Source organism: Dromiciops gliroides, chromosome 4 (assembly GCF_019393635.1).
Source record: "Dromiciops gliroides isolate mDroGli1 chromosome 4, mDroGli1.pri, whole genome shotgun sequence".
Classification (NCBI taxonomy): Eukaryota; Metazoa; Chordata; class Mammalia; order Microbiotheria; family Microbiotheriidae; genus Dromiciops; species Dromiciops gliroides.
Window position 1 is genome coordinate 164,173,378 of NC_057864.1, and position 24,892 is coordinate 164,198,269.

The 24,892-nt window shown below is 44.4% G+C and overlaps 3 protein-coding genes and 1 pseudogene across 5 annotated transcripts in view; 1 reads left to right on the plus strand and 3 right to left on the minus strand.

Annotated features, from left to right (window-relative positions):
* The window catches only part of MYO19 (myosin XIX), a 37,457-nt gene extending 36,535 nt beyond the window's left edge, over window positions 1–922 (plus strand). For both annotated transcript variants that reach the window (XM_044001136.1, XM_044001137.1), the window contains exon 26: window positions 28–922. In XM_044001136.1, the coding sequence (XP_043857071.1) occupies window positions 28–156 (129 nt within the window). In that variant the 3' untranslated portion in view covers window positions 157–922. The remainder of the gene's footprint in view (window positions 1–27) is intronic.
* Window positions 759–7,811, minus strand: ZNHIT3 (zinc finger HIT-type containing 3). Of its 2 annotated transcripts, XM_044001147.1 has the most exons (5): window positions 7,692–7,811; window positions 7,497–7,528; window positions 6,829–6,912; window positions 4,026–4,106; window positions 759–1,353 (listed from the first exon to the last, which is right to left on the minus strand). In XM_044001147.1, exons 1-5 carry the CDS (start codon window positions 7,772–7,774, stop codon window positions 1,157–1,159), a joined length of 477 nt encoding a protein of 158 aa, XP_043857082.1. In that variant the 5' UTR covers window positions 7,775–7,811; the 3' UTR covers window positions 759–1,156. The 2 variants fall into 2 exon arrangements, with proteins under 2 accessions (XP_043857082.1, XP_043857083.1); XM_044001148.1 differs by lacking the exons at window positions 4,026–4,106; window positions 6,829–6,912.
* Window positions 5,191–5,304, minus strand: LOC122726985 (annotated as a pseudogene).
* Window positions 7,812–7,828: 17 nt separating the features above from the next.
* On the minus strand, window positions 7,829–13,501 carry LOC122754768 (lysophosphatidic acid receptor 1-A-like). Its single transcript, XM_044003230.1, has 3 exons — window positions 12,620–13,501; window positions 8,367–8,436; window positions 7,829–8,085 (listed from the first exon to the last, which is right to left on the minus strand). Exons 1-3 carry the CDS (start codon window positions 13,499–13,501, stop codon window positions 7,829–7,831), a joined length of 1,209 nt encoding a protein of 402 aa, XP_043859165.1.
* Between the last annotated feature and the right edge of the window lie 11,391 nt (window positions 13,502–24,892).

Below are 24,892 nucleotides of genomic sequence, written 5' to 3' on the forward strand. Positions count from 1 at the left end.
CACTTAAATGCTACCTTCTCCCCCTAGGGCTCCATCAGGTTTCACTGCAAGAAGTCCCCCTTGCTGTACGCCAACATCAGCCCTGAGCCCCAGAACGACGACATCACTGGCTTTAATCAGATCCTGCTGGACAGACAGAGACTGATCCCAGTGTGACGCTCTTCTTGCCCTTAGCTCCTGCCCACCCTCTGGGGTGGGTCGAGTCTTCATACACTGCACTTTTGTCTCCTCCAGGACTGGACCTCCAGATGCCTTTGTGAAGCACAGTATTCCTTCCAGACACCCAGTTACCCTCCCCCAGGGACCTCAATTGTACCTGAGAGACTGAACCTCCCCCTGAGCCCAGCTTTTAGAAACACTGATTCTGAGCGAGTTAGCAGCCCTGGTGGGGATGAGGCCTGGGGCACTTTGGCCTTCAGGCTCATGCTCCCCAGGCACAGTGCAGCTCCTTCAGGTAGGAAGGGGAAAGGGTCAGTGCAGATTTTTAACAGTGGGATTCAGAAGAACGAGGGCTCTCCCCACCTCCTTAAATAACTATGTGTCTATACTCTATTCTTTTATTCCTGTTGAGTCAAGTTAGAACTTGGCCACTCAGCTCTTTGGATAGTGCTGGGTGAAGGCAGTGGGAATTTGGCCGAAAGGCACAGACTCATTACTTGATAAAGTCTATATAATAGTCTTACGCTGTCACTCTTTAAAGTTACTTCAAATGATTATACCAAAGATGATGATCTGGGGAAAATGAAAAGAGCTTGCACTGAAATCAATAACTCCCAATTTTATTTAAATGTCATTACTAGTCCCATCTAGGAACAAGCTCAGCTAAGCTGATGATGTATAGGAGAGGGAAATCTTGCCAAACAAACCCCCCTCCTCGGCTTGTGATGTGCACCAACAAAAAATAAAACGTTTAAAAGAGCCAGTGCACAGTGTCAACTTTTCTCTCCACAAAACAAATGACCTCTTTTTGGGCTCAAGCACACTGTGTTCACTGGCAAGATGAGAAGCAGAGGCTGGAGACTCCTAGCTGAGCCCCAACCCTGGGGAAGTCTCTCCATCAGGTCCTGGAGCTGCCTGTGATCCAGCCTCAGTTTCCTCTTTCCAAGAGCTGCCCAGTTCCTTCTCCCTGTTGACAGGAGCTCACAGCAAGTCCAATTCACCCCTCTACATCCAAAGTGTTTTCTTTCTCAGGAGGATCAACGATTCTCAGACAGCAGTCAGCAAACTCCACAAACAAGGGCTCTTGCATATGGCTTTTCATGAGTGTCTCTTTGTCTTCTGCCTGGTCAATGTTGATCAGCAACTGTCGGAGGTGGGGATTGGTCAATAAGTTCCTTAATTCCTTAGAGTTTCCTTGAAAAACAGACAAGAATGAACTTGAAGGGCAAGCTCAATAGAGCTGAAAGCACCACCCCATCAATTGGGGTCTCTAGGAATCAAATGTAGGAAAGTAAGCAGCTTTTACACCTGGCCTTCCCCGTCACCTATTACAATATTCACATAGATGTTGAAACCAGACATTCCAATATTAACCATCAACATCAGAAGCAAGATCCAAGATAGAAAATCAACAAGGTTAGACTATTGGGATCATTTTAAAGTAAGGCTCTTGTTTTCAGTGTCCTTGGAAAAATTTTCACAAGTAATTTTTTTAGGGGCATCTAGGTGGCACAGTAGAAAAAGCACCGGCCCTGGATTCAGGAAGACCCGAGTTCAAATAGGCCTCAGATGCTGGACACTTATTAGTTGTGTGACCCTGGGCAAGTCACTAAACCCTCACTGCCTCACAAAACAAAAAAAAAACCCCTTTTAAAAAAAGTACCTGGATATCTAGTAAGATATTAAAAAATGTTCTCTATCACAACTTCTATCATTTCAGGATGTTAAGGGCTAAAATTCTAGCTAGTCTGTCTAAAATCTAATGAGTGGTCGCCAATAAATTATAAGCTTTAGCAAGAGTTAGACTTTTAAGCATTTAAGAAGAATAAGAATTTGGTAAAGAGAGAGAAAGGCCTACATTCATCTATCTATTAAAGGGAGAGCACATTTCTAGCTCCCTTCTCCACCAGAGTCTTCAAGAAAGACAGAGTCAAAGCGCCAGGCTCCCCACTTCTTCCTCCCACAAGCAAACATCACTTCCTGACATCAAAGAAAAGACGCATGGTCTTACCCTCAAAGACCTTTACCTCATGGGTGGAGCTCTTCTACAGTAAGTCTCCAGCAGGTGGCATTATTCCGATCGTTACAAGGAGCCAATTCTCCCTTTTAGGCATTTAGCAAGTAAAGAATTGTGTGTATGCATAGCCTCCCATAACTTCCACAGAGGGCCAAGTGTGCCCAAGCACTCCCAGGGTGGGAGTGGGGATAAGCTCCCACTCTCTATAAAATGCTCAAACGGTGTGTGTCTCAAATAGCCTCTGACAACCGAAACCCAACTCCTGGCCTTCTCGTGGCAGATCTGTTTCCACTAACAGGAGAAGGCAAAGGTGAGTCACTGGTGCCTTAAATCCAGTCACTTTGGGCAGGTGGGGCTCGTTCGCCTTGGCAGGGGAAGGAACCCTGATTTTAAACCTCTGCTGCCTTGCAGCTATACCCATATATGGGAAAGGCTTCAGGAGAGTTAACCCCGAGGAAAAATCAGGAATCGGAGTCCCTTAGGCAGTTGGATGTTGGACATCACATCCCTCTGGCAACTCCTGCGGTGGCACTGGTGCCAAACTGTACTGGCTCTGCGTCTCCTTTGGATCCACCAATGTCTCGGAAAACCTGCTGCATGGGCAACAGCTTGTTTTCCATATTGATCTGCCCAGGCCAGCACCCTGGAGAGGACACTCCAGCTACTCCTTATGGAGTAGATACAACATGGGATGCGGCAGTTACCTGTTATAAGTCACTCAGGAGCTGCGGCTCCCACATCGGACTGCACAGCCACACTGTGGCCTGTGGCTCTTCAGGGCGATGATCCATGGTTGTCCTCTACTGGTGGAGGCCTACTACTATACACCTTACAAAAGAAGGTGACAGCTGCTCTGGGGTGAAGGTATTTAGCCATGATTAAGCCAAATGGAGGAGTCAGACCTCCTCCAACATTATCCTGCCTCAGAAAACCCAAATAGGCCAAGTGTGAGTAGAAACTTGTTATCTTTAGGGAAGGCAGACTCTGAACTGAACGTCTGTGCTTTGCTGACTATTGCTCATTTGTAAAAGGGGGGGGGGGGAGAATGAGAACTTTTAAGTCACAGCACCACCACACAGAGAAAAGTCAAAATTTACAATGAGACTGGTTTGGAATTTACTGCTGTGACCTAGTACCCCCCATGTTAAAAATAAACTTACTGAGTTCTGATTTAACTTAAAGCAACTGTGTGTGTACAAAAGTAAGGGAGAGGGGTAGTAGCCTCACCAATTAAAACAGAAACATGACAGGTGCTTGAAATATGTGCTAAGCATTATAAAATTTATCATTCATTGAATAGGACTGGATTTTGACACCCACGGCATACATTTGCTTAAAAAAACCAAGGTCCCTTTCCCTTTAGTCATTATAGAAATTCAGGAAGACAAGTTTGAATGTCACAAGTATATTTTGGCAACCTCACAAGATCACTGATTACAGAGCCAGGAGACACCTCAGAGGCTCTTTAGTCTGACCACCTTATTTTACAAATGAGGAAGCTGGCTTAGAGAGGTTGCTTAAGTGACTCATCCAATGTCATACTATACTAACAGGCAGTGTCCTTTCCAATGTACTATGGAAAGTCATTTCTCACTGGGAACCACTCTGGCTATATGTTTTGGAAATTTCTCAGGAAGCCACAGTGTCTGTATAGAATATAATAAGCAATTGCCTTGTAAAAGGGAGCTATAAAGAGGACCCCTAATTAAGCAATTTGTCAATAACTGTTCTATCTTCATAGATATTAGTCATGCTTTGGCTTAACATACACAGACATTTTCTATGCTACTGGCCCATCAGATAACAAAAGCACATACAAGAGTAAATGCAATGTATGACATTAACTTACCCAGGTCCTTCAACTTCTGAATAGAGACTCTGTCCTTTTCATCATCACTGTCCAGAATATCAGCCACTGACCAATCATTACCTAGGAAATGTGGTTTTTATTTGCTCAGTTTTTCCCCCCAGTTAAACAAATGGAAACTTATTCAAAGCCATTTGCAATGGTCAAAAAGAAGGGTCCTTCGAAGAGTGGAACCCAGAGGTTCAAATCCTATCTCTGGTAGTATGACTTCACAACTCCCTGGGCCTCAGTTTCCTTAAGAGCAAATTAAACAGTATTAGTTTAGATGGCCTCTGAGGTTCATTCCTACTTTAGGGCCTCATTGCCTGCCTTATCTGTAGTAAGGGAGGGGGCTTACTGAGCCTCAGTATGGGTGGAAGGTACCTAGGAGGGAAATGGTGAAATCCATCTCCACTCCAACCAATAAGTATTTTGGACACTATTCCCAGCAAAAAAGAGGAAGGAAGAAAATTAAGCTAGCATTGCTGCATTACAGTCAACAACAGCAGGCTATAGTTACTGAGTCAACAATGCAACAGACTCAAACAAGATTCTTAAGCATGTGTACAAGTCACTGTGCTAGAAGCTAGAGAGATTAAAAAACAAGTCTTTCCCTTGTAAGAGCTGACAATCCACAGGGCAGACCAGAACAAATCAATGAATTCAAAGTTGAGTGTGAAAAGAGCCAAGGAGGAATAAGATGGCATGCCCTGAGGAAATTGAGGAGGAAGAAGGGAATGCTCAGCTTAGAGGATCAGAGCAAACTTCCAAGAGGGACAACCTAGCAAGGGTGCCTACTGTACCCATCCTCCTGCCAACCTCCTGAGGCACCAGCATTTTATGTGTCCCACTGAAGCACTTAGAACAACTCCAAGCATACAGTCCTTTAGGGGCTCAATAAACATTTAATTGAACTTTCCATCCTTATATCTGCCACCCGCATCTAGTGAAACCTGCAATAACTAAGGAAACAAAAGTTCCAGCTTCTGAGCATGTTGATTTATTAAGTAATGCATTCAAACTGCACAACAAATTAATCAGGACCAGGCCTCCTCAGCTTTGGCACTGGACCCCAAATAGAGGGGAAGACCGATTTTTATTCATTAAATGCAAAAAATAATATATAAACCAGGATACAGGATTAGCTAATCTGATTCTTTTTTTTTTTTTAAATATGGAACGCTTCACGAATTTACGTGTCATCCTTGTGCAGGGGCCATGCTAATCTTCTCTGTATAATCTGATTCTTTTTAAAAATCTGATTTCTAGTTAGAGGAAAGATATGGGACTTTCTGAATTGAAATCAGAAAAAGGTGTCCCATCCCCATCTCCCAAGTGTCTATGTTCAATCCAAGGAACAAGGAAATAGTAACCAACTGACCAGTATGGACCGAATTTCAGATAAACATGAGTTGCTTGAGAAATATAATTGTGAGAAAACTCCCTATGACAATCTTTGGATCTTATTGGGTTTCTGGTCAGCAAACAGCAGATAGAGGTGGTCCAGCCACACAGGGCTAGGTTCAAACAATACAATAAAGTTTTCTTACAAGCCAGAAATTGGACTAGACCCATAACTGAATAGGAAGGGAACTGAGCTAGCTCAAGAACTTCCCACAATTCCCTACTTTGGGTATGGCACATCTAATACACCATGGTACTGGGGCAGCTAGGTGGCACAGTGGATAGAGCACCAGCCCTGGAGTCAGGAGTACCTGAGTTCAAATCCGGCCTCAGACACTTAACACTTGCTAGCTGTGTGATCCTAGGCAAGTCACTTAACCCCAATTGCCTCACTAAAAAATAAAATAAAATAAAAAAAATACACCATGGTACTTCTCCTCAACCCCCGAGAAGTCAGCCAACATTTGCTCTCAGCAGCATCTTTGAATCCCAAACCCCCTCGCCTTGCCAATGATGAAGTCTTGGGAATCCCTTTCAATGGATTTTTCTATGCCCAGGCAGCTGAATGAACAAGGTCCCATAACCGGGCCAGAGAATCTCCCCTCCTAATTAATACTCTTTATCACTCCCACAATGACTTTACCAAACCTCTCTCCTCAAACATACATACTTCCATTCTACCCCCTATCCTTTTCCCAGAAGGAAAGAGAACATCAGATATGAGCTCTCTCAACTTCCCTCCTCTGTATTAATCTTTTTTGAATATTTATCTGTTCTTTCCTCTCTCCACAGTGTTTCAGAAGAATTTTCTCTCCTACTTTTCAAAACTATGTCTACCCATGGTCCTGATCCCATCCTATCCTATAGCTTGTCTCTTATCAATTCTCTGTCCTGCCTTAATTCACCTCTGCCTAAAAGCAAGTTCAGTTCTCCCTTATTCTATTGCAAAAGCCTCCTATTTGGTCTCCCTGCCTTGTGTCTCACCCCACACTAACCCATCCTCCACCAAAGTGGTTTTCCTAAAGCACAGGTTTGACCATGTCACCCCCCCTTCCCACTCAAACTCTAGTAGCCCCCCAGTACTTCCAGGATCATGTATCAATCCCTCTACCTGGAATTAAAGTTCTTCCTAACTTGGCTCCTTCCTATGTATCCAAGTTTTTGGGTTTTTTTCTTGGTACACATTACTCACCTTCCTTAAGGACCAGATACTGGTCTTCTTTCTCACACTGGTCACTGCCTGAAAATGTTCTCCCCAGCACAAAGATGTGGCACATTTTTAATGTAAATGTATGCTCTTCTTTTTTCTCCTTACCTTTTCACCTTTCTTTTCTTCCTGTCAAATTTTCCCTAGTCTAGTCCTTAAGCCTTCCAGGTGCACCATTCCAAAAGAATCACTCACCTTTGTCCTCCAAAAACTTTGTTTTCACAATATGCGTATCTGAGTCTCCATTTTTCACAGGAGAAGGTTTTGAAATACATTGCTCTGGAAAAATTAAAAACACCAAAAGTCTCTTTACAAAGCAGGCAAACCCCATGCAAGCTTGGGCCTGGATGGAGTTAAGGAGAAGGGGAAAGAACAGAAGGGGCGTACTCTAAGCCTTCACCTACTTACAATTCAAAACGCAGGACGAAGTGAAAGCCGCTATGATTCTGTGATTTTGAGACAATGGGGAAAGGAATAAAAGGACAGAGATAGAGAAGGAGAAAAGAGAAGAGACCGAGGAGAGGGTGGGAAGAAAGCTACAGACAGGATGAAAGAGAACAGCGGGGAAGAAAGCCAAACAGGGTAGAAAAGGGGAAAGAAACAGGGCAGGAAGGGAAGGGAAGAGAGGATGGGGCAGGATGACGAGGGAGAGTGAACCGGGAGGGTGGGAGAAAAGTGACGGGGAAGAGAAAGAACTGGAGAGGGTGGAGGTACAGGAGAGGGGAGAGACGGGATGGGGCAGAATTAAGGGAGAGCAGGGACAGGAGATGGCGAAAGCGAGAGACGACCGACCGGAAGGACAGCAGGGACTGGAGGCGGGGGTGGGGCTGCAGGGAAATCTGGGGGGTCGCGCCCCTCCCTACCTTTGTGCTTCTTGTAGCAGGACACGGAGCAGCTGCAAGAGAACCAGGAACAGGTGGGTCAGGGCGGGTGAGCGTCTAACGCGGGCTCCTCCGGGGATGAGACCAGGAACTGCCTCGGCCTCCCCCCGCTCGGCTTCCACCAAACCCCGTCCCAGAGCCCACGAGGACCTCCCCTTCCCCCGAGGCCGCACGTACTAAGGGTCGCGGCAAGCGGGACAACGGTACTTGGGCACCTCCTTGCACACGGTACATACACCCCGCATTCCTCCTGAAGCCATCACCGCCTCCGGAACTCTTGCGCAAGCGCATGCCGAACTCCCGCGCCACGCCCCCTAAGTAGGGTGCATCGCGAGCGTGTCCGGAAGTGTATTCAGAACCCTCCAATCCGGGCCCAGCCCAGGCCACAGCCAGGCCTGACTAATCGATCCTCGTTCGCTCCTCCTACTAGACCCAGGTAGTACAGCTCCAAGTATTCGAGCTGCATGTGGGTAGGCGGGGGTAGAAGGAAAGACCACGTGGATCTCTAGGAGTAGGCGAGTTTCTCCGGAATTTTGTGGGGCATGGGGAGACTTAATAGGTTTCGTAGGATCTTGAGATGGACAATTGTCAATGGTCAGTAAATATCTATTAAGCGCCTACCATGTGGTGAGAGCTAGGGAAACAAAGACAAAAGACAATCCCTGCCCTCAAGACACTCACAATCTAATGGGGAAAGACAGCACACAAAAAGAAGCCGAAAAGAATGGAAGGTACCTGAAGCAAGGGCATGATGAAGTCCTGCAGCCAGGGTGAGAAATGATGAGGTGACTGCCCTGGGCCCCCTCCTTAAAAGGAGAACCAGAGAGAAGCTCCCCTATGTTCACCCTTCACCTTCTCCAGTAGGGGTGGGCGAGCAGCATGAAGTGCTGAGGAGCTGTGTTTCAGAGTCGATGTCACTTTGCTAGATGATGAAATTTCTGGACATTGTGGTGGAAGAAAATCTTTATAAAATGGCGTTGGACTAACTTCTCAGGCCCCTTCCATCTCTAAATCCCATGATCTAGATTTCTCCAAGATCACGTTTTGGAAGAACTCAGCCAAAAGATCAGGGCAGGGAAGCCAATCCCTAAGCTTCCTCCACCGGTCTTCGGTAGAGGGTTGTCCCTGCACCAGTTTAGAGCATGATTTACATATTTATTCCATATGTTTTTACATGAAACTGAATTTCATCGAACCCTCTCCAATCAATCAACCAATAAGCATTTATTAAGCATTCACTATGTGCTAAGTGCTGTGCTTGAGATACAAAAAGAAGTAAAATACTGTCCCTGCCCTCAAGGAGTTTGCAATCTAAGGGAGAGACATGCCAACAAATATATACAAAGTAAGCTATATACAGAATAGATAGGAAATAACAGAAAGAAAGCACTGGAATTAAGAGAGGTGTGGGGGGGTTGCGAAGTGGATTCAGGAGGACCTGAGTTCAAATCTGGCCTCAGACACTTGACACTTACTAGCTGTGTGACCCTGGGCAAGTCACTTAACCTTCAATGCCCTGCAAAAAAGGGGGGGGGCGCGAGAGAGATTGGGGAAGGCTTCCAATAGAAAGTGAGATTTTAGTTGGGACTTAAAGAAGCCAGGGAGGTCAGTAGTTGGAGTGGAGGAGGGAAAGTATTCCAGGCATGGGGGACAGCCAGAGAAAATGTCAGGAGATGAGAAATGGAGTGTTTTATTTGTGGAGCAGTCAGGAGGCCAGTGTCACTGAATTGAAAAGTACTTATACAGGAATAAGGTGTAAGAGACTGGAAAGGTAGAAAAGAAGTAGGTCATGAAGGGCTTTGAATTCCAAACAGAATATTGCTCTTGGAGGCAATTGGAAGCCTAGAAAGTTGGGTTGGGGAGGGGTTTGACAGGATCAGAACTGTGTTGTAAGAAAATCACTTTAGGGGCAGCTAAGTGGTGTAGTGGATAAAGCACTGGCCCTGGATTCAGGAGGACCTGGGTTCAAATCCGGCCTCAGACACTTGACACTTACTAGCTGGGTGACCTTGGGCAAGTCACTTAACCCCAATTGCTTCATCAAAAAGGGAAAAAAAAAGGAAAAAAGAAAATCACTTAAGTCATTTAGTGTTTAAATGGAGGATGGATTAGAGTAGGGAGAGCCTTGAGGAAAGGCAAACCCACAAGCCACTTATTGCAATAATTGAGGGGAGGGGAGGGAGGCCAGCACTAGAATGGTAGTATCAGAAGAGAGAAGGGATCATGTTGGAGAGATATTTGGGGGAGGTTTCTGGGACTCTGAAACCAAAGCAAGCACATCTAGCCTGGTGAAAACACTCCTTGGACTTTCTTTGCTTGGGTGTGCCAGTCAGAAAAGCAACAAAAGTGACTGTCACAACTGGCCACCTGACATGGGCCTTTCCTTCTTGAACTGGTGACAGCTCCCATGAGTCCCTCCTCTTCAATCAACTTTTTGGGGAAACTGAGGTGGAGTAAGACAATATGGAGGGTGTAGGGATGAAGGTGGGCAAGAAATAGAGACTCGGGTCTTTCCTTCTGGGTTATTTGCTCCCACATAGGGTGGCACCTCTATGCTTCCATAGCCCCTTTTCTGCCCCCTCTCCAAGAGGGACTGGAATATAGGAACTGAGAGCATGACTAGAGCAGAAGACAAAGCCTTGGTGATTTTTCCTTGGAAGACAAGAAAGTTATCCAAGGGAACACTCACCATCTGCAAGAATCAGTGATGATCTCTGTTGTGCAGAGTAGATACTAGAGATGCTTGGGTAGCTACTTTCTCTTCTGCCATCAGGTCTGTTCCCATGCAGCGCTCAGGCAACTTGACCTTCATGCCCACCCATCCCTCCTGACCCATTGTTTTCTCCTCTCTCCAGCCTTTTAGATGATACACCTTTGGGCTCCTTTGGCTGAGGCTCAAGTTTAGCCCTGAGCCTTCCTTGGGGTATAGCAAACGGGGACTGTCACATCCCCCAGTCATTGGCACTTTTTGGATCCCTAGGCTTCTAGGTTTGGAGGGATATCTATCAGAGAGGGCAATAGTTTGGAAAGGCTGAGCTGAAAACCTCCACTGGCTGTTTTAAAAGCAAACAAAACTTGTCACTAAAGACTTAAAGGAAGGACTGTTGTTTTGTTATAGTGAAAAGCACACTGACTGTGCCAAGCTGAAGACCTGGATGTGAATCCTGCTATTTCCTGCCTAAGAACTTTAATGGGGTGCCCGAAGCCTCCCCCAGAGTTATCATGGGCCAATTTTAGAGAGATATATCTTCTCTGGGGCTCACTTTCATATTCTATAAAAAGAAGGGATTTGAACTACACAACCTCCAAAATCCTTTCCCTACAGGAATTCTAGTATTCTCCCATCCCATTCATTTCCCTTTAGATGGCTCTTTTGTGGCTAAAATAGTTCTGTTTCATCCTCCTGTTGTTGTCCGTGATCAGAGAGGATCAATGATAAGGTGATGTCTTGACTTGCCTGGAACCTGTTTTTACTAGATGTTGTGTCTAGAAAACTGACCTTAGATCTGGATCTATGTCCAGCCTCTGATACATGGGACAACTTATTTAACCCTTCAATTCATGAAACTTAGACTGTAAATGCCAAGAAGGTGCCAATCTGCTTGAATAGAGTTTCCTCACCAGGACCTCCCTGCACCAATGAAGTCACAGGTCAGGTCCCCAAATAAATAAATACATGCATACATAGGAGTGGGTGGAAAGGCCAAGAGTGATTTGCCCCATTGGCATGTCTCTGAGTTCCAGTGCCCTCCCCCATCCCAACCAAGGAGAGAAATCCCTTGTATGGGCATGGGAGAAGGGGAGGGGAGGGAATGGGAGGGCTGGGAGATTGAGACAAAATGTCCTAGAGACTAGTATTTGGCTTTGCCCTCTTGACTGAGGGCACCACCAAATCTAACCTCCATCTTCCCATCAATAAAATATAGTTGGTTTCTTCAGTGTAAATTCCCAGGATTCACATTGGCCCAGAGCAATTTGATTTGGGTTGTGTTCCCTTCATCCCTGTCTTGGAGGGCTTTCTGACCCTAGTGTCTGGCACCTAATCAAGTTGAGAAAAAAAGCTCCTCAAACTGGTACAAGGAGTGTGCTGAGCAACTTCATCAAGAGGAAGTAAATTTATTCTTGGCAGAGTGAGTGAAAAATACTAGGGTGAGTGTCTAGAGATAACAAACAAAAGGAAAGGCATCTGTTCAGGAGAAACATACTTCCCTTCCCATTTCCCTCCCTCCTCCATTCAATCCCGGAGACATCTTTCCTCCATCTTTCCTTCAAAGCCCCTTCCTGAAAGTGCTAGGAGTGGAGAGGAATATTGCCTAAGTGCGGGGTACCTCAGGCATCTCTTTCGGCTTACTTCAGAACTCAAACCTGCAGCACCTCCAGCCTAGCTGGTGAGATGGGAGCTGTCCACCCCCTCGAGTGCTGAACCAGGACCAACAGTCTCTGCCTCAAAGCAGAAGTGAGAAGAGGTCCTCTCTAGGAGAATCTAGGATATATGGAAAGATCCATTCCCCTACTGTCTCCCCCTGTCTTCTCACTCTCCATCATAAAGTTAAAGTGACCTTGACTCCAGGCCACTATGCCAATAATCCTGAAGGCTCCCTGTCTCTCTCAGTCATGCACACACTGCAAGTCTTTATTTAAACGAATCTGTAGCAGCCATCAAAATGATGAAACAACCTGCCTGATTTCTCCTAAGTGACTGAAATCCTTCTCATTTTATATTCAAATTCACCCGTCCCTGCTGCCTACACAACCAAAATGGACTATTCAATAGCAAGGGGAAAAGCACACAGATCCCTATCCCACTGCCACTATGAGAAAGATTAGTTGTGATTATGAAATCCTACCAAGACAATTTAAATTTTTCCCCTGTGCATTATACGCACTTTGGATTCTCCTCCTCTACTTCATTCCATGCCTCAGAATGAATCTAATCAAGATGATACCACCCCCCCCTTCTCTGCTTGGCAGTATCCAGTTTTGGGAGAGGGGATGGTCATTGGGGATTAAATGTCCCTAACATCCCTAATGTCTTGCATTTGGATCTGGTTGTTGGGAGAGCACCTAGAGAACAGGAGAAGAAACTTGCTGCCCAGACTCTTAACCTTGAGAGTGTAAAGCACAGGGTTCCCTAGGGCATTAAGGGTGATCATAATGGCCGTCACATTTCGGAACACCAAGAAGCCAGGATATAGATCCTCAGGGCAATGCCAGGCAGCCACATCCACCAGAACACCAGCAAAGAAGGGAGCGTAGGAAGCCAGAGTCAGCAGCCAGATAGCAATGCTGGTTCGGATCACTGGAACCTCAGCTGATCTGGACCCCCCTCCTCCATGACTCTCCATGGCAGCCTCCTGCTTCTTCAGCACCAACACAATATTCAGGTAGCTGAAAAGGGGCAGAGCCAAAGCCGCCACACAGTGAGGGACGGTGATGAAGATGAGGTAGTCTATACAGAAGGGACCATAGAGTTCCGAAGGCTGGCAACCACTGTCCAGGCTGTTCCAAGACAGCAGAGGTAGTGAACCCAGAGTGATTGCAAGGGCCCAGTTAGCCAAGACCACAGTCATTACTTTTCTCTTGGATACCCTGGCTGGAGCCCTCAGTCCCCCACCCACCACCATCAGGTACCGCTCCATACCAATACTGACCAGGTTGTAGATGGTGGAAAGGATGGAGGTGGCATAAAGGGCATATGGTACCAGCAGATCACGGGAACCACGGATGGTATTGTCTGGATGGGTCAGGAATAGCACGGAGATCCAGAGGCCCGATGAGCTGGACAAGAGGTCTGACAACGCCAGGTTGCCAAAGAGCATGAAGATGGGGTGGTGGAGATCATGGGATGCCAAGATGACTATGATGACCACCCCATTGGAGACCAGGGACAGGATGTTGAGAGTTATCTGAGGGATGCCTAGTACCAATACCAGCTGTGGGCTCCACAGCTGGCTGCCATTCCAGGAACAATTCTCATGCAAAGTCATCATAGCCCCCCACAGTAATGTCACAGAGCTACACAGTCCCACTCCACACTTGCAAATGGAAGAGTAAAGGTGGCACCCCCTACTCCCCTTTCCTACCAGTGGCTGATTAAACTTTAACCACCTGCCCACTGGAGCATTTTGGTTACTAACCAAGGAAGATAGCTACTGCCCACCCCCACCTCCTGGTTGCTATGATAACCCACGGGGCAAAATAGGTCTAATCATCACCCAGCAATCTGCCCACAGGGAACCCTTATCAGAGACCAAAGGTGTACCTCCACAATGGATTTGGAGCAATCACATCTATATTTTGTTAAGTAGAAGTTTCTTTGACAGATTAGGGTTCTCATAGCTCATAATGAAGGTAAGCAGGTCTGGGAGATGGGAGGAGTGCTTACTGCGTAAGAAGCTTGGAAACATCCTGGTTCATTAAACATACCTCTGCTACCCAGTAAAGATCCATCCGAGTAATACAGAGAGAATGAACGACAGTATTCACAGAGCACAGTTAGAGGAGGGTTTGGGCTGGGTGGAGGAAACTAGGAAATTGGCCTTAAACTCTCCAAATGTTATCTCTTTGAACCACAACTTGCTGGTTTCCACAGCCAATTGAGAGGAAAGAATTAGTAGAATTTACAAGAGAAATTTTAGCTATAGTCTTCCAGTTACTAATAGAAGAAGATTTGGGAAAGCCAATGCACAACAGAATTTATGGAATCAACTGTCATTGCCTTTGTGCGGTGAGCATGGACAGCAGAGGTCACTGTTGTTTCAGAAAAACACAGCTGAACACCCACTTCCTTGCTCCCCACACACATAATTCATAAATAGTAACTATAAACATCTGTTATATATAGGGACACAGTACTAGGCACCAGGGATGCAAAATAATTATACAATTACAATAAAATAATTAAGATTTCTGCCCTCAGTAAATTTATACTTAACCAGTAGGAGACTATGACATGTACACGGATACATATAAAACAAAATAATTGGTGTTAAGTGAAAAAGCCAGATGTGTTATGGGAAAATTTTACAAGAAAAAAACACTTTCATCAGGAAATATAAGGAAGGCTTTGTAGAGGAGGCAACACTTCAGCTGAGCCTTGAAGGAAGGTAAGAATTCTTTTTTTTTTTTTTTTTTTAGTGAGGCAATTGGGATTAAGTGTTTTGCCCAGGGCCACACAGCTAGTAAGTGTTGAGGGTCCCAGGTCGGATTTGAACTCAGGTACTCCTGACTCCAGGGCCGGTGCTCTATCCACTGCGCCACCTAGCTGCCCCTCTGTGAGTATTTTAAAAGAATTCTTGGGGCAGCTAGGTGGCGCAGTGGATAGAGCACCGGCCCTGGAGTCAGGAGTACCTGAGTTCAAATCCGACCTGGGACCCTCAACACTTACTAGCTGTGTGGCCCTGGGCAAAACACTTAATCCCAATTGCCTCACTAAAAAAAAAAAAATACTCACAGAGGTACATAAATGTAAGGGCCACCGGGTGGCACAGTGGATAAAGTGCTGAGCCTAGGGTCAGGAAGATCTGGGTTCAAATTTTACCTCAGATACTTACTAGCTATGCAACCCCAGGTAAGTCACTTCACCTTGTTTGCCTCAGTTTCCTCATCTGTAAAATTAGCTAGAGGTGGCAGCTAGATGGTGTAGTGGATAGAGAGCACTGACCCTGGAGTCAGGAGTACCTGAGTTCAAATCCGGCCTCAGACACTTAACACCTACTTAGCTGTGTGACCCTGGACAAGTCACTTAACCCCAATTGCCTGACTAAAAAAAAAATAGCTAGAAAAGGAAATGGCAAACCACTCCAGTACCTTTGCCAAGTAAACCCCAAATGGGGTCACAGAGAGTTGGACACAACTGAACAACAGCACAAATATAAGCATAAACACACAAAGGAAGTTCATGGGTCCTCAAGAGACACTGGATTGATTCACCAGCTGTGGCTGACAGTTTGGCTCTAATGTGATGTCGTAGAAATAGTATTGTGCTCAGAGTCATCAGATTTGGATATTCAGTCTGCTTTAGCTATTTACTGTCTCTGTAATCTTCATCATCTAAGTTGCTTCTGGGCCTCAGGTTCTTCATCTTTGTAATATGTGGTTCAAATCTGAGCTTCCATGAACTAGCTTCAATTTTTGAAGCATCTTCTCTCTTAATCTTTAATGACTCAGAACTCAGCCAGAGTTCAGCCCCTAGGTATATCCAAATGCAGTTCATGTCTTTCTCTAAGCATTCTAATTCCCTGCCATGATGCTCTACCAGGGGTCTACCAGTATAGACCCCTGTAGTCTCCCCCCTGCCCAGGGCTCAGCCCATTCACCAGACTGTGAGCTTAGTTCCAGACAACACTGGTGCTTCAGCTGATTCAGAGGCTCTGGGGGTCTGCTTTTCTGGAGAGGCCTTCCTGGGACTGGATCTGTGTCAGGGTGACTGTGGGGTTGGGATCAACGCCTGTATCAGCACAGCAGCTCCCTCCTTCTGACCTTCCAAGCCGTTCTTGGTTAGAAGATGATTTCAGCACATTCTTCTGTGAGTTTTGCTGCTCCAGGCATTTTCCTATGGCATTATTTGGATGTTTTTTGGAGCGATCGTCCATGCTGCTCTACAAACTGATAAAACTTTTAACAGAGAACATGTTTGTTAAAGGTAGGAAAAACACAGAAACAAATAAAAGAAATAGTCCCGATCTTCTCTCCCTTAGTGTTTAACATGGTTACCTTAACTCTGTAGTTCTTAAACATTATGCTTTTTAAAATTAAAGAGCAGCTAGGTGGCACAGTGGATAAAGCACCAGCCCTGGATTCAGGAGGATCTGAGTTCAAATCTAGCCTCAGACACTTGACACTTACTAGCTGTGTGACCCTGGACAAGTCACTTAACCCTCATTGCCCAGCAAAAAATAAATAAATAAATATAAATTAAGTAGTTCCCAAAGAGTTTTTGTTTATGTAGGTTATATCTATCAGTGTTTACTGTACTATAAATCAAAACATCTTATTATTTGAAAATAGTTTTGACCTTTTAGATCCTCTGAAATGGTCTCAAAGAGCCCCAGGGATCATCAGACTATACTCTGAGAACTGATGCAACTCTTAGTCTGGGACTTTGTCACAGTTTAGCCCTTAAGTCACAGTGGTCTCAAGGACTTCAATGAAGGGACAGCATCTCATAGCCATATTTATATTCTTCTCTCTGAGTTCACTCATTTGCTTGCCTATACTGCAGCTATACTAGGTGCCCTAATCTCTCTCTCTCTCTCTCTCTCTCTCTCTCTCTCTCTCTCTCTCTCTCTCTCTCTCTCTCTCTCTCTCTCATATTTATATATCATATCAATTTCAGCAGACTTCCATTAATTTTGTCTTCAGTGAATTTTTGTGCCTCTTCTTCCATTTGGCCAATTTTGCTTTTCAAGGCATTCTTCTCCTCATTGACCTCTTTTTTTTTTTAATTCTTTGCAGGGCAATGAGGGTTAAGTGACTTGCCCAGAGTCACACAGCTAGTAAGTGTCAAGTGTCTGAGGCTGGATTTGAACTCGGGTCCTCCTGAATCCAGGGCCAGTGCTTTATCCACTGTGCCACCTCATTGACCTCTTTTACCATTTGGCCTGGTCTGTTTTTTTAGGGTGTTATTTTCTTCAGTATTTTTTTGTGTTTCCTTGACACTGTTGACACTTTTTCCCCCAATGATTTTCTCGCATCACTCTCATTTCTTTTCTCAATTTTTCCTCTCTCTCTCTTACTTGATTTTCAAAGTCAAATGTTGGAAGGGATGTGTGTGTGTGTGTGTGTGGAATGAAACATTAATGCACTATTGGTGGAGTTGTGAACTGATTCAACCATTCTGTAAAGCAATTTGGAACTGTGCCCAAAGGGCTATAAAATCATGTATACTCCTTGACCTAGCAATATGACTACTAGATCTGTATACAAAAAGAGATTTTTTTTTTAAAGGAAAAGGAGGGGCAGCTAGGTGGTGCAGTGGACAGAGCACCACCGGCCCTGGATTCAGGAGGACCTGAGTTTAAATCCGGCCTCAGACACTTAACACTTACTAGCTGTGTGACCCTGGGCAAGTCACTTAACCCCAATTGCCACACACACACAAAAAAAAAAAAAAAGGAAAAAGAAAAGGACCTATATGTACAAAAATATTTATAGCAGCTCTTTTCTGGTGTCAAATAATTGAAAATTAAGGGGATGCCCATCAATCGGAGAATGGCTAAACAAATTGTGGTAAGTGATTATGATGGAATACTATTGTGCTATAAGAAATGATGAGCAGGATGCTCTCAGAAAAACATGGAAAGACTTACATGAGCTGGTGCAAAGTGAAATGTACTGTGTACAAAGTAACAGCAATATTGTAAGATGAATGACTTAGCTATTTTCAGCAATACAACTCTGAAGGACTTATGATGAAAAATGCTATCCATCCCCAGAGAAAGAACTAATGGTATCTGAACACAAATTGAAACATATTTTTTTTTACTTTTTAAATTTTTCTTGAGGTGGTTTCTTTGTTTTTAGTCTTATGTTTTCTTTCACAACATGAGTAATGAGAGGAAAACAACTCCTGCTCAATAATTCTCTGGAACTCAAAAGGCTGTTGTGTCAAAGGCTCATTTATTCTCATTCTCGAAAGAATGGGCACCCCAGTGTGCAGCTGGTGGGTGCAAAGAATGGGGGCTTGAAGGCCCCGTTTTAACCTAGTCCCTAACTCAAATGGATCCTCCCTTTTTTCATCACTGGCTTGCTGGAGGGGAAGGAGGGGGACTGAGACCTTTGTCCTCAAATGTTCCAGAGGAGTGTAATTTGAGTGGTGACTATTATATCCTTATTGAGAGAACATTACTCATTTCCTCACAAGTAATATGGAAATATGTTTTGCATGTATAACATATATAGAATAGCTTGCCTTCTCAATGAGTGGGGTGGAGAGGGAGAAAGGGAGAGAATTTGGAATGAATGTTAAAAATTGTTTTTACATGTAATTGGGGGAAAAATAAAATACTAAACAATGGGAAAAAATAAAGAGATTGGCCTAGATGACCTTTGAAGTCCCTTCCAGGTCTGTGGAGAACAGGTATGTAGGATTCTGAGTTCTTCTGTTACTAATGTAACCTTGGAAAATCCTTCAGCCCTTTCTGTTACCCATGAGCCTTCTCTCCCAATATAACTTCCCCAAAGAACTGGCCCTGAAACACAGTAATCTCCCTTAGACTACAAATGTCCTTATGGGCATCCTAACTGTATTAACAATGAACATCTAGGACCTGAAAGTCATCATTGCCTGCTATAAGAACAAGTACAGATAAGTGAATCCATAGCAGCCCAATTCTTGTTTCCTGCTTCTCTAGACCACATAGGTTTAGTGACTTAGATATTATAAGGGGCAGTCTGGGAGGATCTTTTAACATATCTACAAGGCTAGGGTGAGGAGCATGTTGGGTTTGTTTTTTCTTATTGTGATGGCTGTGGTTCTTCTGTTGCTATTTTAGAAGGTTTGTTGTCATAAAGTTCCCACCCCCTCCTTCCTCTCACCCTTCCCTTGGAAAGTATCCTCTCCACCCTGATGACCAACTCTCACTCTCTTCCTCCTGGATTAACTCTGCTATCTAAGGGAATTAGGAGAAAGCAGCTCAAAGCCCCTCCTGAGCATTGGCAGAAAGGGAAGGTGTGCAGGACACTGGACTTTTTAAAACTGTCTCTTCTGTTACGACTCATGGATGTCGATGTTGGGGAGATCTAGGAACAAAGCCAGGGAGCCAAGAGCCTAGTGAAAATCATCACAGTGAGTGTCTGGAAAAAGTCTCTCAATCAGATCTCCATAATAAACTCCTTTGGGGCAGCTAGGTGGCAGCACAAGGAGAGAGCATGGGCCTGGAGTCAGAAGACTCATCTTCCTGAGTTCAAAAAATCCCAAGCCTCAGACACTTACCTCCAGTGTGAAACCTGGTCAGGTCACCTAACCCTGTTTGTCTCAATTTCCATAGCTAGTAAATTTGCCTCCCCCACAAAAAAAAATTAAAATGGAGTCACAGTCAGGCATGGTTGAAAAACCACTTAAAAATAAATGCTTTTATCCCAGGAGTTTTGAGTTATTCCCAGTCCACTTATGTTAATTTGCTTATTGATTAATTGGGGTTGTGTGTGTATGTTGTTGTGTTGTTGTTGTTTAATCCCTAAAAATGCCTCCTGAGACCCAAGAACAGAAAGGCCAGACCAGGCTTTACTTCAAAATTTTTCTAACATCCAGTAACTTAAAACAGCCAATAAGTGAAGAGCTAATTGGAGAGAATTGCTCGAACTCTTTCAAAAAACAAATATGATCCAGAGAGAAAATGGAGGCACAAGGTACAGCATGGTATTATGGGAAAAGAGCCCAGGACTAGGACTCACTAGATCTAAATTGTAGCTCTTAACTAGCTGTGATCTGAAACTACTTATCCCAACCCTGTCACACACAGCTTGACCTTGGGCAAATTGCTTCACCTCCCCCACCTCTGTTTCTTTGTGTGTAAAATGAAAGATAGGTAGGTGGCCCAGTGGAGAGAGCACCAAGTCTGGAGTCATCTTTTTGAGTCCAAATCCACCATCAGATACTTACTAGCTGTGTGATCCTGGGCAAGTCCCTTAACCTTGTTTGCTTTAGTTTCCTCACATCTGTAAAATGAGCTGGAAAAGGAAATGGCAAACCATTATGGTATCTTTGCTAAGAAAACCCCAAATGGTATCAAGAAGAATTGAACACCACTCAATAACAGCAACAAAATGAAGAGGATGGCCTCCGAGGTCTTCCTTACCTAACTGATGTCCTGGCATAAGCCTGTGGGGATTCTAGGACAAGAAACTAGGATGTGAGCGATGGAGCAGTTTCCCCAACCTCTCAGGAGATGAGAGTAAAACAAGACCCTTCCACCATGAAGAACTTCACATGGTATTCATTTTTCATACTGCAAACACTGTGCTTCCCACACTCAGCCCTAGAATACACATCACCAAAGAGCAAATACTTAGGGTCACTGTGCCAACCCTGTAACTCTGCCTTTCCCTGCCCAACTCTGTACAGTATTTCCTCCAAGCCTAGGTCTGATTTCTCTTCAGATCATTATTCTGTTTCTCATCATTATTGTGGATAAACATTTATTTGTTGTTCAATCATTTTTTCAGTCATGTCTGACTTTCTGTGACTCCATTTGGAGTTTTCTTGGCAAAGATCCTGGAGTGGTTTGCCATTTCCCTCTCCAGCTCATTTTTTTGTTTTGTTTTGTTTTTGTTTGTTTTTTGTTTTTGCAGGGCAATGGGGGTTAAGTTGACTTGCCCAGGGTCACACAGCTAGTAAGTGTCAAGTGTCTGAGGCCGGATTTAAACTCAGGTACTCCTGAATCCAGGGCCAGTGTTTTATCCACTGCGCCACCTAGCTGCCCCCAGCTCATTCTACAGATGAGGATACTGAGGCAAAAAGGGTTAAGTGACTTGCCCAGGGTCACACAGCTGGTATCTGAGGCCAGATTTGAGTTCAAGAAGATGAGTCTTCCTGACAGGCACAGCACTCTATGTACTTTGTCACCTAGCTGCAGGAATAAACATTTATAATATCTAGTTATTCTCCAACCCTTGTCTGAGTTCATCTCCATCCCACCCATCACCAGTTACTTCAATCGTGTTGGCAGCAAGACCATATTATAAACCTCAAGATGGAAATGATGACTGCGAGTTGGGGTGCAGAGGTGTAGCCCAAAAGACCCAGGATCTATCCAAGTTTGATGAAGGGATTGGAGATATGGTAAAGGGTTCAGGGCACTTCAAAGAAGAACACAAAAGGGAAGATCTAGGAAAAAAAGAAAGAAGCATTCACTAAACACCTACTAGGCCAGGTACATTACAAATATTGTCTCATTGGATCCTCAAATCTCTCTGTTGTGAGGGAGGGAGGTGCTTTTGTTATCCCCATTTTTCAGATAAGAAAACTAAGACAGGTGGAAGTCATTTGACTTACTCTGCTAATAAGTGTCTGAGGCTGGATTTGAACCTAAGTCTTCTTAACTCCAGACTGTTTTCTGTTCACTGTGCCACCTAGTTACCTCTAGATCAAAAGGAGGGATAAATGTTATGGGAGTATTATGGGCCCGGGGTTACCCCAGAAGTTGTCTGGGGAGGTCAAGGAACTTTTTCCTTGAAACCCCAGTTTTCCCCTGAGATCAAGGAGGCCTTTCCTTGAGCTCAACCAAGGACAGACACACCCAAAAGAGATAAACAGCACGGGATGGAACTGAGCAAGTTTGAGGACCACCACCAGTCCTCCTCACCACCTGGATGAGGTAATCCTGTTAGGCATGGCTTCACCAGGAGAGGACACAGAAACCGCCCACCAGCAGACTGCTCAGACCCACCAGGATATAGTTAACACCCATCACCAGATTGCCCACGACCCATCATCAAACTACCCCAACCCACCACCAGACGACTTCCAACCCCTCACCCAATAAGGGACATTTTGCCCACGCCAATTTAGCCCTATAAAAGGGCGCTCCCCAGGCTAGTCAGGGAGGAAAGTGTTTTTAAACCTTCCTCCCGGCCAGTTTTTCTTGTACCCCAATAAACCTGTTCTTTTATTCCTAAATAGAATTTGTGCAAGTGTACTTCTTTACAGAGGAATCCTAAGGACCCATGTGCTTTCTCCCCATATCATTATGAAAACTGTAAACTATATTATATATGTGTATATGTGTGCATATGTATGCATGTATACATATATATATATATATATATATATATATATAAAACGTCCATTTTATATGTCAATTCTTATTGCCAAGTGCTCTAGTGCCTACCATTTCATTAAAGCTTCTTCAGGTAAGTTCTATCGTAAACTAGACAAAGCAGATAAAGTTATTATCCCTATTTTCTAAATGAGAAAACTGAAGGACTTATCCAAGATCACATAGCTAGCAAGTGGTTGACCTGGAATTAGAGCCTAGAATTTCTGGGTTCCTGTCCAGTGATATGAACAGAAAAAAAAGAAAATGAAAGGGGGAGGGGGGGACCGGAAACAAGGGTTAGGGTAGGGAAAAATTATGGAAGACTGGGAATTCCCTAAATCCCACCTATCTGCTCTAGTCCTAACTGGGACCCTCTGCTTAAGGATGACACCTCTTCCCTGACAACACAGCAGGAATGTAGATAGAACCTTCTCCCCCTTCATGATCCATGGGCTTTGGCCCCTTCTAATTACACTCTGTACAGTTTTATGAGTATGGCAGCATTATCACTTGGATGGGTAGCAGCCCAGCCCTGCAGCATTAAACCTGGAGATCAGGACCTAGTGTCTCAGGGTAAGATTTAGAGGTAGGGGAGAAAGAGAGGCAGGTGATTGTAAAAGGCTAGGAACCGGGAATGAGAAGAGAGTCCAGAGATAAGAGATAAAAACCCCACAAAGTGACCCACCTAAGAGCTAGGGTCATTTCCCTAGAATTACCCATAGAGGAAACGGGTGAACTCTGAAGCCAGGACAGAGCGTGACTGCCTTATCCGCAATGTGGAACCAAATTTATCGGATGGCTTTGCCCGCACAACTTTCCCAGAATAATTCCAACCCCCCAGGGGTTCTGACAACCTTATTTCAGGCAAGAGTTTTATAATTATCTCCCATTTACTTCCCTTCCCCCTTAACTTGAATTGTAATGAAAAGAAACTGGGAAAGCTTATCCCTTCTTCATGCACACATTTAGGGGAGATGTTGGTAAGGAGCAGGAGTAACTCTGAGGCTCACTGGGGAAACCCAATTCAAGGAGACTACCCCTCCTCTCCTTCAGACCTGAGGCTCCCTGGGCAGATCAGTTCAATTAAAGGAAGCTTTGATGTTGGGCCAAAGGTCCTGAAAAACCCCCCCTCGGGCTCCTGACAAAGGTCCCTGAGCCCTTCAGCCTTACAAAAGGCAGAATTCTCATGGGAGAGAAAAGAAACCTAGGGGCACTCTAATCCCCTAAATCTCAACGCTAGAAGAATGCTTACACATATCTATCTTTGAAAGTGAACAGCCAGTGTAGGGGTGTGGGGGAGAGGAAAACACACTATGGGTTCTGGGGTTGGGGGAAAGGACCTCTTCATTGGCATTTGTGTAGAGGACTAGAATGAATTCCCACCTGCAGAGACACATCCTGCAAATGCCTCATGTGGGCAACTGAGTCCATGCTAACTCTAGGCTGAAGTACTTACCCGGTCCCCCCCCCCCCCCGCCCCGGCCAAGTCCCAAAGTTCTTTATTAAGTTGAAATAGCTAACATTTATATAGGTTTGCCAAACACTTTACATAAATCTCATTTTATCCTCACAATAACCCTGGGAGATGGGTGCTATTACAGGTGAGACCAGCAGATTAAATGACTTTCCCAAGATTATAGAACTAACAAGTGGGAGAAGACTTACATTTTCCCTGATTCCAAACCCAGCTAAGCACTATCCATTAACCAACGTAGAGGCTTCACACGCTTGAAGAGCTGGCATGTGGAAGACAGCCTTATTTGGTTTGGACCCAGATGGCAGAACTGATAATCAATTTATCTATACTATAAACATAACTATCTTTTCTTTCACTATTTGAGAGATACCTTTCCACTATTCTGGTTCCCTCCCTGTGGTCACCCACAGTATTGCAATAAAACTTGGGAAACTGAGTCACTGAGTTGTAATTCTTTTGGGATGACTCACGATCAATTTGACCCCAAATTCCATCCCACATCATGATCAATCAATCAATGATTTATATCAAGCCCCTAATTTATTTCAAACACTGGGAATACAAACACTGAAATGAGACAATCCTTGCCCTTAGAGAGCTTACATTCTATCAATGGGTAGAAATTATAAATAGTAATGTTTCAGGGCAGCTAGGTGGCACAGTGGATAAAGCACTGGCCCTGGATTCAGGAGGACCTGAGTTCAAATCCGGCCTCAGACAGGTGACACTTACTAGCTGTGTGACCCTGGGCAAGTCACTTAACCCCCATTGCCTCACTAAAAAAAAAAATTAATTTAAATTTAAGAAAATAGTAATGTTTCCTTGCACAAGGAAAAACTTAATAAATGAGTTTCCTGGTAAGACAGTCATTGTTCCATTGTTTCAGCTGTGTCTAATTCTTTATAACTCCTTTTGGGATTTTCTTGGTAAAAAAACTAGAATGCTTTGCCATTTCCTTCTCCAGCTCATTTTACAGATGAGGAAACTGAGGCAAATTAGTTTAAGTGACTTGCTCAGGGGTCATACAATTAGTAAGTGTTTGAGAGCAGATTCAAACTCAGGTCTCCCTGACTCTAGGCTCAGCTCTCCATCTGCTGGGTAAGGCAGTAAGATCAATATAATGGATTTCTGTTGGATTTTTA

Bases quoted from the DNA above. Each gene is read 5' to 3' on its own strand.
- LOC122754768 (XM_044003230.1), bottom strand. From the start codon at position 13,501: ATGACTTTGCATGAGAATTGTTCCTGGAATGGCAGCCAGCTGTGGAGC. The intron at 8,437-12,619 runs GTTAAGAGTCTG...TTCATCATCTAG, and splicing joins CTGTGCTTTACACTCTCAAG to CAAAGTGACATCGACTCTGA. The intron at 8,086-8,366 runs GTGAAGGGTGAA...GTCCATCTCAAG, and splicing joins GCCCACCCCTACTGGAGAAG to ATCCTACGAAACCTATTAAG.
- ZNHIT3 (XM_044001147.1), bottom strand. From the start codon at position 7,774: ATGGCTTCAGGAGGAATGCGGGGTGTATGTACCGTGTGCAAGGAGGTG. The intron at 6,913-7,496 runs GTAGGGAGGGGC...TAATTTTTCCAG, and splicing joins CTGCTACAAGAAGCACAAAG to AGCAATGTATTTCAAAACCT. The intron at 1,354-4,025 runs GTAAGTTAATGT...CTGTTTTTCAAG, and splicing joins TCAGAAGTTGAAGGACCTGG to GAAACTCTAAGGAATTAAGG.